Source organism: Tachypleus tridentatus, chromosome 3 (assembly GCF_004210375.1).
Source record: "Tachypleus tridentatus isolate NWPU-2018 chromosome 3, ASM421037v1, whole genome shotgun sequence".
NCBI classification, from domain to species: domain Eukaryota; kingdom Metazoa; phylum Arthropoda; class Merostomata; order Xiphosura; family Limulidae; genus Tachypleus; species Tachypleus tridentatus.
The window spans coordinates 79,093,295-79,105,889 of record NC_134827.1 but is presented as its reverse complement, the minus strand read 5'-3'; the positions used below and the strand labels follow the sequence as shown (position 1 = coordinate 79,105,889).

Genomic DNA, 12,595 nt, shown 5'->3' with positions numbered 1-12,595 from the left:
AAAATATAATTTTTAGGAAAGGTAATGTTTAGACGTACCCAGTAGCACAACGGTATGTCTTCTGACTCCTACTCCGAGAAACCGCTCGTGTTAGATAGCCCATTGTGTAGGTTTGCGTTAATGTGTATACATTTTTCTTAACCTAAAGATGAACTAGGTAGGTCGAAACGTTGTTCTCTCCTTATCAATAAAAGTGTTAATACCCGTACCAGCCGTTCTGAGATACATTTTTGTATACATATTAATATATATATGAAAGAATGAATAATCGACAACGTTTTTGAAGGGGACAGACCGATATTCCGAAAAATTCTCGCAAAAATTGTGGGAAGTGCCTCTCCAGGGAGACACCCCTTCATGTAAGTTTTTTTTTAAAAAGAAAGTTTGGAAAACCCTCTCAGCAAAAAAAAAAAGAGAGAGAGAAAGAAAAACAAATATCACAAAAAACTTCTGTTCATTTCGCTAGATAGCGTGTGTTAGTAACGTGACAGGTTCAAACTTGCTCTGTGTGATTTTTCCAGCGCAACCTCTCAAACCTAAAGTATGGAGGATGGCACATTTTTAAAATTTTTTTTTAGGTTAGGGTGATAAAGTTTCAGAACTACTACAGTAGTGCTTCCTAGGGATATATATCGTTGAGAGTTGCTTTTTAGGTTATTCTATAAAATCGATTTTTCACACTTTTTCCATGCATTTAATTACATATTTTGGTAGATGATTCATGTGATTTGACTCTAAAACTGCAGAGGCGGAAAGACACCTCCTAATCTATGTATACACAGTCCTTGTGTTGCTGTACGCAAAACATTCTGAAACAAATAAACCTTTTTATGAGTTGTAACTGCTCCTTTCGCTAAAAACAACGAGAACAAAACGAAATGAAACGAGATAAAATGCAAGTCTAGTTTCAACATTTAAGCTTCCAAAGACGTTTAACTACGTTTAAACAGCTTCGGCGTTTTTCTTGCTGGAGATTTAATTTCACAGTCTGAGAACTCGTGTTAAACGTCAAACTAAATCAAATGCACCACGTGGGTCATGCATATGTTGAATTCTTAGAAATGTATATTTTTTAAAAAAGAAATGCTGCTAATGGTTAGTGAGACATTGAGTGTTAAAACGAATTATTGTTTGTTGCGTTTCTCCCAAACAAGCACAGTATAAGAGGAGGGGTGGTGGTGGTGGTGAATTCGCTGTAAGTTCAATACAAAGCACAGTATAAGAGGAGGGGTGGTGGTGAATTCGCTGTAAGTTCAATACAAAGCACAGTATAAGAGGAGAGGTGGCGGTGAATTCGCTGTAAGTTCAATACATAGCACAGTATAAGAGGAGGGGTGGCGGTGAATTCGCTGTAAGTTCAATACAAAGCACAGTATAAGAGGAGGGGGTGGTGGTGGTGGTGAATTCGCTGTAAGTTCAATACATTAGTTTTGTTTTTCAAGTAAATCTGTATTGAAAATCGTTGTCAAATTTAATTAACTCAGATTATAAGCTTGAAATAAAAGTGAAAAAAATCGCTTGCTAGAAAAACCATGCTTGCTGAACGTAATGCTACAGATGTACATTAGATTGGAAGATATAACACTGCGACACGGTGAAAATGAAGTACTTAATTACAATTGAAGTTATAAGTTTATCGTTGTAAACAATAAAATGAAAACGGCGTAGTTGTTGTTGTTTTGAATTAAGCGCAAAGCTACACAATGAGCTATCTGTGCTCTACTCACCACAGGCATTGAAACCCGGTTCCTAGCGTTGTAAGTCCACAGACATACCGCTGAGCCACTGGGGGTCAAAAACAGCGTAACTTCAGACCTGTCTGCATTAAAGTATAGCGAAAACGAAGATATTAAATGCAAATTATCACCCAATGAATGCAGGCTTCGATTCCCCACAGTGGACAAAAGAGGCACATATTTCATTATAAGCTTTGCGCTAAAATTACAATAACAACAACAATCATTAACCAAAAAAATAAAGACATGTTGTCTTCAATAAAACACAGGAGTATTACTTTTAGTGACAGTAAAGATAGAAGTAACAAATAAAGACAAACTATTTATATTACAGGACATGTTGTCTTCAGTAAAACACAGGAGTATTACTTTTAGTGACAGTAAAGATAAAAGTAACAAATAAAGACAAACTATTTATATTACAGGACATGTTGTCTTCAGTAAAACACAGGAGTATTACTTTTAGTGACAGTAAAGATAGAAGTAACAAATAAAGACAAACTATTTATATTACAGGACATGTTGTCTTCAGTAAAACACAGGAGTATTACTTTTAGTGATAGTAAAGATAGAAGTAATAAATAAAGACAAAGTATTTATATTACAGGACATGTTGTCTTCAGTAAAACACAGGAGTATTACTTTTAGTGACAGTAAAGATAGAAGTAACAAATAAAGACAAACTATTTATATTACAGGACATGTTGTCTTCAGTAAAACACAGGAGTATTACTTTTAGTGACAGTAAAGATAGAAGTAACAAATAAAGACAAACTATTTATATTACAGGACATGTTGTCTTCAGTAAAACACAGGAGTATTACTTTTAGTGACAGTAAAGATAGAAGTAACAAATAAAGACAAACAGGACATGTTGTCTTCAGTAAAACACAGGAGTATTACTTTTAGTGACAGTAAAGAGTAACAAATAAAGACAAACTATTTATATTACAGGACATGTTGTCTTCAGTAAAACACAGGAGTATTACTTTTAGCGATAGTAAAGATAGAAGTACATAAAAGATTTTTATAATAAAATTCTGAGGAGTGAAAGAGTGATCCACTTCCACACTGTATACGAGTGCTCCTATACTAACATACATAACAGCAGGACATCTTGGCTGGCGTTTCCAATCCTAGGTCAACAGTATAAGATTGTACGTCTTAGATCTAAAGCACCGACAGTCTACAAAATATATCCGCCCCACCTTGCTATCAATGTGAAACCTCCTATTGTGCGAGTTTTCGAGTGGATCACAAATATTGGTCATCCCCAAAAAGTCCTTTATGACGAGAGTGAATGATTGAAGTTTCCTTTCATAGGGCAGGATGTAGCACAAAGCAGAAGGAAAGGATATTTTACTCCAAACAATTACGTGTCAAAAAAAAAAAAAAAGGCTTTCATTCACTTCCCCCAGACGTGACCTTAGATAATCTCGATTACATTTACAGCTACTCTCGCGTACATTCGTGTATCTAAATAGCATTCTGAAAGTTGCACAGCGATAAATGGAAAAAAAAAAAATTAGAAAAGAAACACGATCTCAATTCCATACGTAATGGAATAACAACCAGACAGACCGAGGTAACTATTTATATGGCGCGGTTTATCCAGGTAAGATTATTAACCAAGAGCGTTATACGTGCGATCTTATAATGATTTATATAGAGGTCAGATAATGGTTAATTGGTTTAGATGTGCAGTTTTAGCATGATTTACCTTGGAATAAAGTTGTGATGAAATCGTTTAAATGTCGAATGTTAGCATGGTTTAATCGAAACTATTATTATTGTACGGTTTTTAGAAGTAAAACTCACAATCCGATTGTTTAAAACTATCATCTTAACATGATACATGTATTTGTAGAAAGAAGCACATGAACGAAACATTTAATTTGGCACATCTCAACAGAATTGTCTTTGTAGAATCAAAAATCACAACCCAAGTGTAACCTGTCATTATAACACGTTCTCAGTAATACATAGAGTTTGTTTGTTTGTTTAGAATTGAGCACAAAGCTACACAATGCACAATGGGCTATCTGTAGTCAGCCTACCACGGGTTTCGAAATCCAGTTTTTAGGTGTGTAGGTCCACAGACATACCGCTGTGTTACTGGGGGTCTGACAGAGAGACTTCGTCCTCCTGTTGTTGGCATTCATAGTTAAGGATTTGCATGGCCTGGTGGTGAAAGTAGTCGACTCATAATTTGCAGGCCGTGGGATCGAAACCCTTCGCCGAACATGCTTATCTTTTGAGCTCCACAATGACATTAAATTCCACTACTCGTTGGTTAAAAGAAAAGTAAAGAGATGGCGGTGAGTGGTGTTAATTAACTACCTTCCTTCTTGTTTATCGCTTAAAATTACGAAAGATCAATGCAGATAGCTCTCGCGAAATCTAACAAGCTAAATGTAATTTTAGAATCTCATTAATTTTAGAAAGAACTACGAACAAATGTAGGTCTTCCTTGGACATAGTGAAGGTTCTGATACTACGAATATTCAGGTTATAATCAAGTGAAATTAATCATAACAGCATACTTTTAGTGAATTTTAGATAATTCTAGACATGTTACTCTTAACATGCGTCATGTTTCAGAAACGCGCTATTTCAAAACATCGAGTGAGGATTGTTCTGTGACATGTTGTTCCTCTAAAACTTAATGTTCTTTGTGCTCCTATAAAGGTACAGGGTGGCACAAAAGTTGTAGTACCTGTTTATTTGTTGTTGTTGTGACAGAAATTCCCTCGTTCTAAAACACTTATTTTTTATGGACTTTTATTTTATGATTTATGCTGGCCTTAATAATATATTAATCTGAATGGAGTATAGTGCTAACAAATGTACCAAGTTTCGATACCCGTAGTGAACAGAGCACAGGTAGCTCATTGTGTAGCTTTGTGATTGCTTAACCACAATGCCCCCCAGTGGCACAGTGGAATGTCTACGAACTCACAGCGCTAAAAACCGGATTTCCATACCCGTGATGGGCAGAGCACAGATAACCTATTGTTTAGCTTAATTCCAAACAAACAAACACATGTAACCTAGAGCAATAATCCTCAATATGAGACCCATGGGCCACATAAGGCTGGTATTTAAAGAATGATGTATTCCTCAACAAACCCAGACTCGATTCTCGGTTTTGGTGATAAAGACCTGAAGCGACCCAGCTTGGAAGATAATTGAGGACCATTGTTCTAGAGGCTTATTAATTTTAAGCTGATCTGTATTCTCGGAGAGTTTGAAGAACTGAATGAGATTTTTCTTCGTTGTTGGAAATGTACATATTGAATTACATTTAACAACCAACAATCAACGAAACTTAAAACAGATAATTAAGAAAAATATATATTCGGTTTTCTTTACACGTGTGCACTGTACCACATCGCGAGTCTCTATTCGGTGTTAATGTTTTTTATAACATATAACACTCTATGTTTTTAGCCACACACACGCGGTGTAACAATATATACACAACATTATACACTTTAACTACCCACAATGCGAACTCACTCTCTCTCAAACACACACACAACGTATGACACTGCGTTCCTCATTGCGTGTATTTACACATGTGATAACACTTGACTTTTTACGTTTCAGTTTTATGTATTTCGCACATGATGTAACACTATATACTAACATCGTCCCCACTTTGTATTCACACAGAGTATAATGTTATGCACTGCTATCGTCCCCACTTTGAGTATTCACTCACAATACACTATCATCGTCCCCACTTTGAGTATGTAATTTCCAATTGGCACAATAATGATTTAATTGTTTGTTTGTTTGTTTTGAATTTCGCGCAAAGCTACTCAAAGGCTATCTGTGCTAGCTGTCCCTAATTTAGCAGTGTAAGACTAGAGGGAAGGCAGCTAGTCATCACCACCCATCGCCAACTCTTGGGCTTCTCTTTTACCAACGAACAGTGGGATTGACTGCACATTATAACGTCCACGCGGCTGAAAAGGCGAGCATGTTCGGTGTGACGGGGATTCGAACCTGTGACCCTCAAATATCGAGTCGAACGCCTTAACCAACCTGGCCATACCGGGCCGATTACTTAACACTTATTTTTATGAATTGTATTCATTGTTCAGAAACATTTCCTGATAAACGATGTTTCAAGCGGTACCAGTTGGATTTTGTGTGCAAGAAACAAAGCCACGTCAAGAATAGGAAAGGCACTTCTCGACAACGAATTTTTTCTTCTCATTTTTGCCCCAAATGAAATTTTCCACAATAAATGTATCTTCTCCTTTTCGCTCAAAGTGAATATTTCCACAATGAATTTTTTTTCTCATTTTTGCCCAAAACAAAAGTTCGACAACGAATTATTTCTCCTTTTCGTTCAAAATGAAAAATTCGTTCGCCTGCTGAGAAGACGGATCGAACTGGATAAAGAAGCATATCACAGAGACTGAACGTTTAGTTTACACAATTAAAAGAATTAATTTAATCCAACAGGAAAACCCAGTGCAGATTTTCACATCAATCAGAAGTTGTAGGTCCGGCATGGCTAGATAGTTAAGGGTTCGACTTGTAATCTGAGTGTTGCGGGCTCGAATTCCTGTCGCACCAAACATGCACTCCCTTTCAGGCGTTATAATGTGACGGTCAATCCCACACTGTATTCGGTGATAAAAGAGTAGCCCAAGAGTTGACGGTGAGTGGTGATGACTAGCTGCCTTCCCTCTAGTCTTACACCTCTAAATTAGGGACGGCTAACGCAGATAGTCCTCGAGTAACTTTGCGCGAAACTCAAAAACAAACAAACAGAAGTTGTAGCACATATGTTTCAACTTTCTTACGAGCATATGATGAAGATATGTGTACCGTTTAACTCTCTCTATGTCTCTCTTTTGTTTTCTTTCTTTCTTTCTTTTTTACATACGAATATGTAAGTGTGTTTGATAAGCAAGAGAACAGCTCGTGGGAACGAGCTGGATCCTTAAAATGTCAGACTGAAGCAGACGACGGAGAATGCGCGGATGTTCCACATTTCTCACATGTACTTTGACGCTAATGAACCTTTGAAAAAAAAATCGTGTGTTTCACGTCAGTTTCTCATCGTGTAAATCCTGGAACTGTACCAGCCATCATTTCTAAATGTCTACCAGTCTTGTCTCGGTATCTTTGTTTGTGTCTCTGGTGTATTGATTACTAAACTGTCACAATATAAGTAAAATCAACGAGAAATCACATGAAATAACATATACAGGGAGGGGCAAAAGTTGTTGTCCAATTGATATCGAAGAAACTAGGCTTAGCATGACGTAGCGGTTAAGACACTCGATTCGCAATCTGCGGTTACCGAATTCGAGTCCTGTCACCGAACATATTTGCCCTTTCAGCCGTGGGGCGTTATAAATGAAGATCAATCCCGTTATTCGTTGATAAAGAGTAAAACAATTATTGACGGTGGGTAATATTAACAATATGCCTTCCATCTAGTTTTTCACTTCTTTATTAGGGACAGCTAGCGTAGAGAGCCCTCTGGTGGATTAGCGCGAAATTCCAAAAATTGTTTGTTTGTTTTGAATTTCGCGCAAAACTACATGAGGGCTATCTGCGCTAACCGTGCCTAATTTAACAGTGTAAGACTAGAGCGAAAACAACTAGTCATCACCACCAACCGCCAAGTCTTGAGCTACTTTTTTTTTTACCAACGAATAGTGGGATTGACCGTCACTTTATGCCCCCCGCTAGTACTGCGGTATGTCTACGGATTTACAACACTAAAATCAGGGGTTCGATTCCCCTCGGTGGGCTCAGCAGATAGCCCGATGTGGCTTTGCTATAAGAAAAAAACACACACCCGTCACTTTATAATTCCCTTACGGCTAAAAGGGCGAGCATATTTGGTGTGACGGGGATTCGAACCCGCAGCCCTTGGATTGGAGTGCCCAGTGAATATGTGGAAAAATTAAAATAATTCACTGATTAAAGAGCAATATTTTAAAATTACGTTTCTTTTCGGTGGGTTTTATGTTATGCCTAAAGCTTCGCAAAAGAACATTCACGTTATGCCCATTGCAGGAATCAAACCTCGGTTTTTAGAGTTATAAAGCAGTCGAACTTAATGCTGAGCGACAAAGAATCTTAAAATTATGCAAAACCCGCTTAAAACAAAACAAAAAACATTTAAGACAAAGTTAATACAATTACACCATCAATAACAGCTTTATTTAACTTTATTTTTGAAATAAGAACGAACAGACTTTTAGACTCTGGAAGTCTTTTGTCAAACGACTGATAAGACTGTCTGGTTATCAAATGACACTTGCCAAGCAACGAAAAACAAAATTCGTAACTTAATTTGTTTGTTTGTTTTGAATTTCGCGCAAAGCTAAACGAGGGCTATCTGCGCTAGCCGTCTCTAATTTAGCAGTGTAAGACTGGAGGGAAGGCATCTAGTCACCACTACCCACTCTTTTAGAAACGAATAGTGGGATTGACCATCACATTATAACGACCCCAGGGCTGAAAGGGCGAGCATGTTTGGTATGACGGGGATTCGAACCCGCGACCTTCGGATGATGAGTCGAGTGCCTTAACCACCTAGCAATGCCGGGCCTTTACTTAATTTAAAGTTACAAATCTAGTAACACGGAATTATACTCAACTTTATAAGTTAAGAAATTCAGGGGTGCATTTTCAGTGATTACGCAGTCGCATGTAAATTATGCAAAAAATGCTGCAGACGCATAATCGGAGTTGCTTTCGGAACCCTGATTTCGCGAACCCACTTTTAAAGTTTTCTTTTGTGTTGTTGTGAAGAAATGTTTCACTTAACTTGATAAATAAGGTGAAATGATACAATGCTAACAAAGGATCACTTTTAAAATTGAACGGAAATTTTAATTCATAAAAGAAACTTTCACAATTTTTTTAAGTTATCATTTAAACTAGATGAAATTGCTCAGGATCCCCCCCCCCAATTGTTCTGTTAAATAAAAATCAAAATATTTTTATTTCTTGCTTTTGATATTCATATGCCACGCTGTGTTGTAGCCTACAGAGTGCATAATTCTTCTCGTGATTTATGGCATGCGCATGACTTACTGACGTCACGACTGTACAAATTGGAACGTTAAGCTTTCCTCATGCAATGTCATTTTAGTGTTTGTTGACTGACTTACAGAAGTCACACTACTGTACAGTGGTGCGAATGGTTAGAACAGGTGACTCCTTAAGGCAGCTTTCGGGACCCTATTCGGGAAAAACCGTAACCTTTATATTTTAACTTAATTTTTTTCTTTTACATGAAACAAATGTATGATTAAAAGTATGTCTTCTCTAAATGATGAAATGATGGGAAAGGGACAGTTAGAGAAATAAACAGGAATAAGAAATTATGTAAAGTGAATATTAACTTAACAAGACAGATGATACCTAGTTTCTGGATAAAGGAAACTTTGTTTTCATGATGAAGCAGAAACAATAAGAAAGTGAAGGAACGACGTTTTGTTTCAAAGCATTTATTAGACCGTTTTTCAGTTATAAGACAAAGTTGTAACTCAGTCTGTAAAACAAAAAACAGTGATAAATGGATATAGTTTGGGAGTTTTTTTTTAGGCAGTCAAAAATGTGTTTGATACTCTAATATATATGTACGTATTATTAAACTAGCCCTCAGTAGCTCAGCGGATTGTAACGTTAAAACCGGGTTTCGATACCCGTAGTGAGCACAGCTTTGTACTTAACTACAAATAAATAAATTACAGAGGAAAAATATAATCACAATTCCCCTCTTTAAAGTAGAGTTGTTTTAGTACACTTTCTTTTTGAATATTTCAAAGAAACGAAATTAGTATGCGTATAATATTTGACCATTTTTATGACCTACTTTAATGTGACAGGAACATCTGCAGTTTGGCGATGAGTTCCTAGCCACAGGAGGGTCCTCTTTACGTTTTCTTCTTCGACCAAAGCACTTCCAAAACATTACGAATGACATGTTCTTTACTTAGAACTAGAACCGATGGAACTACATACTTGGGTTTTCTTCTGGTGTCTCGAAACAGGGAAAATACAAATCTGGTACTCTCCGTACCACAGCAGTCGAATAACTAGCTGTATGGATAGTCGTCTAACACTGACTTATGCAACTACAGAAGAGGGAGAGAGCCTGTCCACGGGATGATCTTACTTCTGTAAGGACGCGCCCACCACTACTCCAGGAACTCAGTCAGTCACGTGGCCACCGTCACCTCCATCCTGATTACATACAACATTGTATTTGATTCTTGCGCTGTCAACAAAGTCTAACGTACACGGTGGACAGAGTGACTCTTTCAACTGTGCTCAGTACTTTCTGAGGTTCATCATAAATAAAGCTATTAAAACCACGAAGAGGTACTCGATATTAAAATATCTGCTGTTAAGCTACCGACTACACAAAACCGTAATATACGTATATAATACAGGTGTTCACATTATCCTTCCAACACCAATTTAACAGATGAAAAACTGAGTTTATTGACCATTAGAACACATCAATTTACGACCATCTTGATGATGAAAGGACGATGAGCTTGTGTGTTCTTCTTATAGCAAAGCCACATCGGGCTATCTGCTGTGTCCACCGAGGAGAATCGAACCCCTGAGTAAATTCGAAGAGTTACCGCTGTCCCAGTGGGGGAAAGAAAAGGTTTGTTTTGAATTTTCAGGATGAAGAATATTGCTTAAATCTTCTTAGGTAGAATTTTAAAATAAAATATAATTTAATAACACAATAATCTCATAAGCATTAGATACGAGCTACACGAAGGCTATCTGCGCTAGCCGTCCCTAATTTAGCAGTGTGAGTCTAGAGGGAAGGCAGCTATTCATCACCACCCAACGCCAACTCTTGGGCTACTCTTTTACCAACGAATAGTGGGATTGACCGTCACATTATAATGCCCCCACAGCTGAAAGAGGTGAGCATGTTTGGTATGATGAGGATTCAAACCTGCAACCCTCAGATTGCGAGTCGATGGCCCTAACCATCTGGCCATGATGGGCTAACCCATCAGGAATAGTTTTGTATGCAAAGATGTACTTCTACGGTGATAAAGCATCATGCTATATCATGTGTCAAACGCACTAAACGAAACAAATAGCGCTTAGAGCCTGCCTTTACCAACCTAGAACCCCACGTCTGGATTCAGCCTGCCATTCTTAATCAAAGGCTGATGTCCAAAGAGAACAGATGCTGGAATTTCACTGGTAAAAGAAATAGCTGTCTCTTCCACCAGGTGTGTTCCAGTGGTATGTGTTAGTGATAGGTTCAAAGGTGGTTGCACTCCACATTAAAATTGGGTAGCAAATCACGACACCCAGTTCTTGGGTTTTTCTGTTCTAATCTCTTTTGGTAATAATGCACTTCTTATTGTGCTCTTACATTTCATCGAATATAATCTTATCCAAACTCGTGTTGTGAAACTGACTATCGAATAAATAACTTAGGAGTGGAGCAAGATTAACCAGCCTACAGTAATGTAATGTCACTTCCGCATTATATAACTATGAAGTTTGACAAACTTATGAAAATAAGCAGGCACACATTTATCGGTTATTTTGCATTGTTAGCTTGATAAATAGATTTTCGACTGGCCCATAACACCTAAACAGACTGAATCTCGTGAGACGTTGGAATTACGGCCGAAAGAGTGATCGGAAGTTATTAATATCTAACTGATAATCGTTATAGACTGTTCAAGTGTATAAGAAACTTTTATAACCTTTCAATAACCCCAGAATGACCACAAATGTGGAAATTTCGTCCCCAGTATGTTATCTGATGATACGTTTACGTAAAATTCGCCCTAGACGTAGTTTTCAGATCAGAGTGAACGATATATTGTATGACCTCAGTATCGTCTCAAGTTCGCTTAAAACCTGGGCAGCTGGTGAAGGCTTTACCTCGCACGTCCTAAGTTTGGTTTAAAAGTTGTTAAATAACATCCAAAAACAGTAGACAGTGACATACAAAACGATACTGCAACAGTAGATATTAACACTCAAATGGTATGACGACAATAAACAGTGACACACAAGAGAATACAAAAACAGCAGACAGTGACAAACAAACAATATTACAACAGTATCGGTGACACACAAATGGTATTTCACTAATACGACACTAAAATAGCAGATAATACCACATCAGTGTCAGTACACACAAGAGATATTAAAGCAATAGAGACAAACAACATCACAACAGTAGCAGTGACACACAAATGACATTACACCAGTATTAGTGACACATAAGACAAAACTAAAATAGCAGATAATAATACATCAGTATCAGCACACACAAAGATATTGCAGCAATAGATAGAGATAGACAAACAATATTACAATGGTAGCAATGACACAAATGATATTACACCAGTATTAGTGACACACAAGGCGATACTAAAACAGCAGATAATATTACATCAGTATCAGTGACGCATAATCGACATTACAGCAATAGACAGAGACAAACAATATTACAATAATAGCAGTGGCACGCAGATGATATTACAATAGCCATACACAAAACGATATGAGAATAGTAGACAGTGACACACTAATGATATTACAACATTATATGGTGAAACACAAACGATATTATAACATTATATGGTGAAACACAAACGATATTATAACAGTAAATAATGACACAGATACGATATTCTATCCTCAAAAATAACTGTTATGGTTAACTTTTGTTCGTTTTTGAATTCCACGCGAAGCTACATGAGGGCTATCCGCGCTAGCCGTCCCTAAATTAGCAGTGTAAGACTAGAGGGAAGGCAACTAGTAATCACCATCCACCGCCAACTCTTGGGCTACTCTTTTAACAACGAATAATGGAT

At 37.3% G+C, this 12,595-nt stretch overlaps 1 protein-coding gene across 10 annotated transcripts in view; it reads right to left on the bottom strand.

Annotated features, from left to right (window-relative positions):
* LOC143247287 (tensin-3-like) overlaps positions 1 to 12,595 on the bottom strand; it is a 101,355-nt gene that overhangs the window by 75,601 nt on the left and 13,159 nt on the right. For 6 of the 10 annotated variants that reach the window (XM_076495057.1, XM_076495063.1, XM_076495064.1 and 3 more), the window contains exon 1: positions 9,595 to 9,879. The exons of 2 other annotated variants lie outside the window; for them this stretch is intronic. In XM_076495057.1, coding sequence (XP_076351172.1) covers positions 9,595 to 9,705 — 111 coding nt within the window. In that variant the 5' untranslated portion in view covers positions 9,706 to 9,879. Of the gene's footprint in view, positions 1 to 9,594; positions 9,880 to 12,595 lie in introns of those variants that run through there. 2 more of the 10 variants (XM_076495061.1, XM_076495065.1) reach the window with 2 other exon arrangements.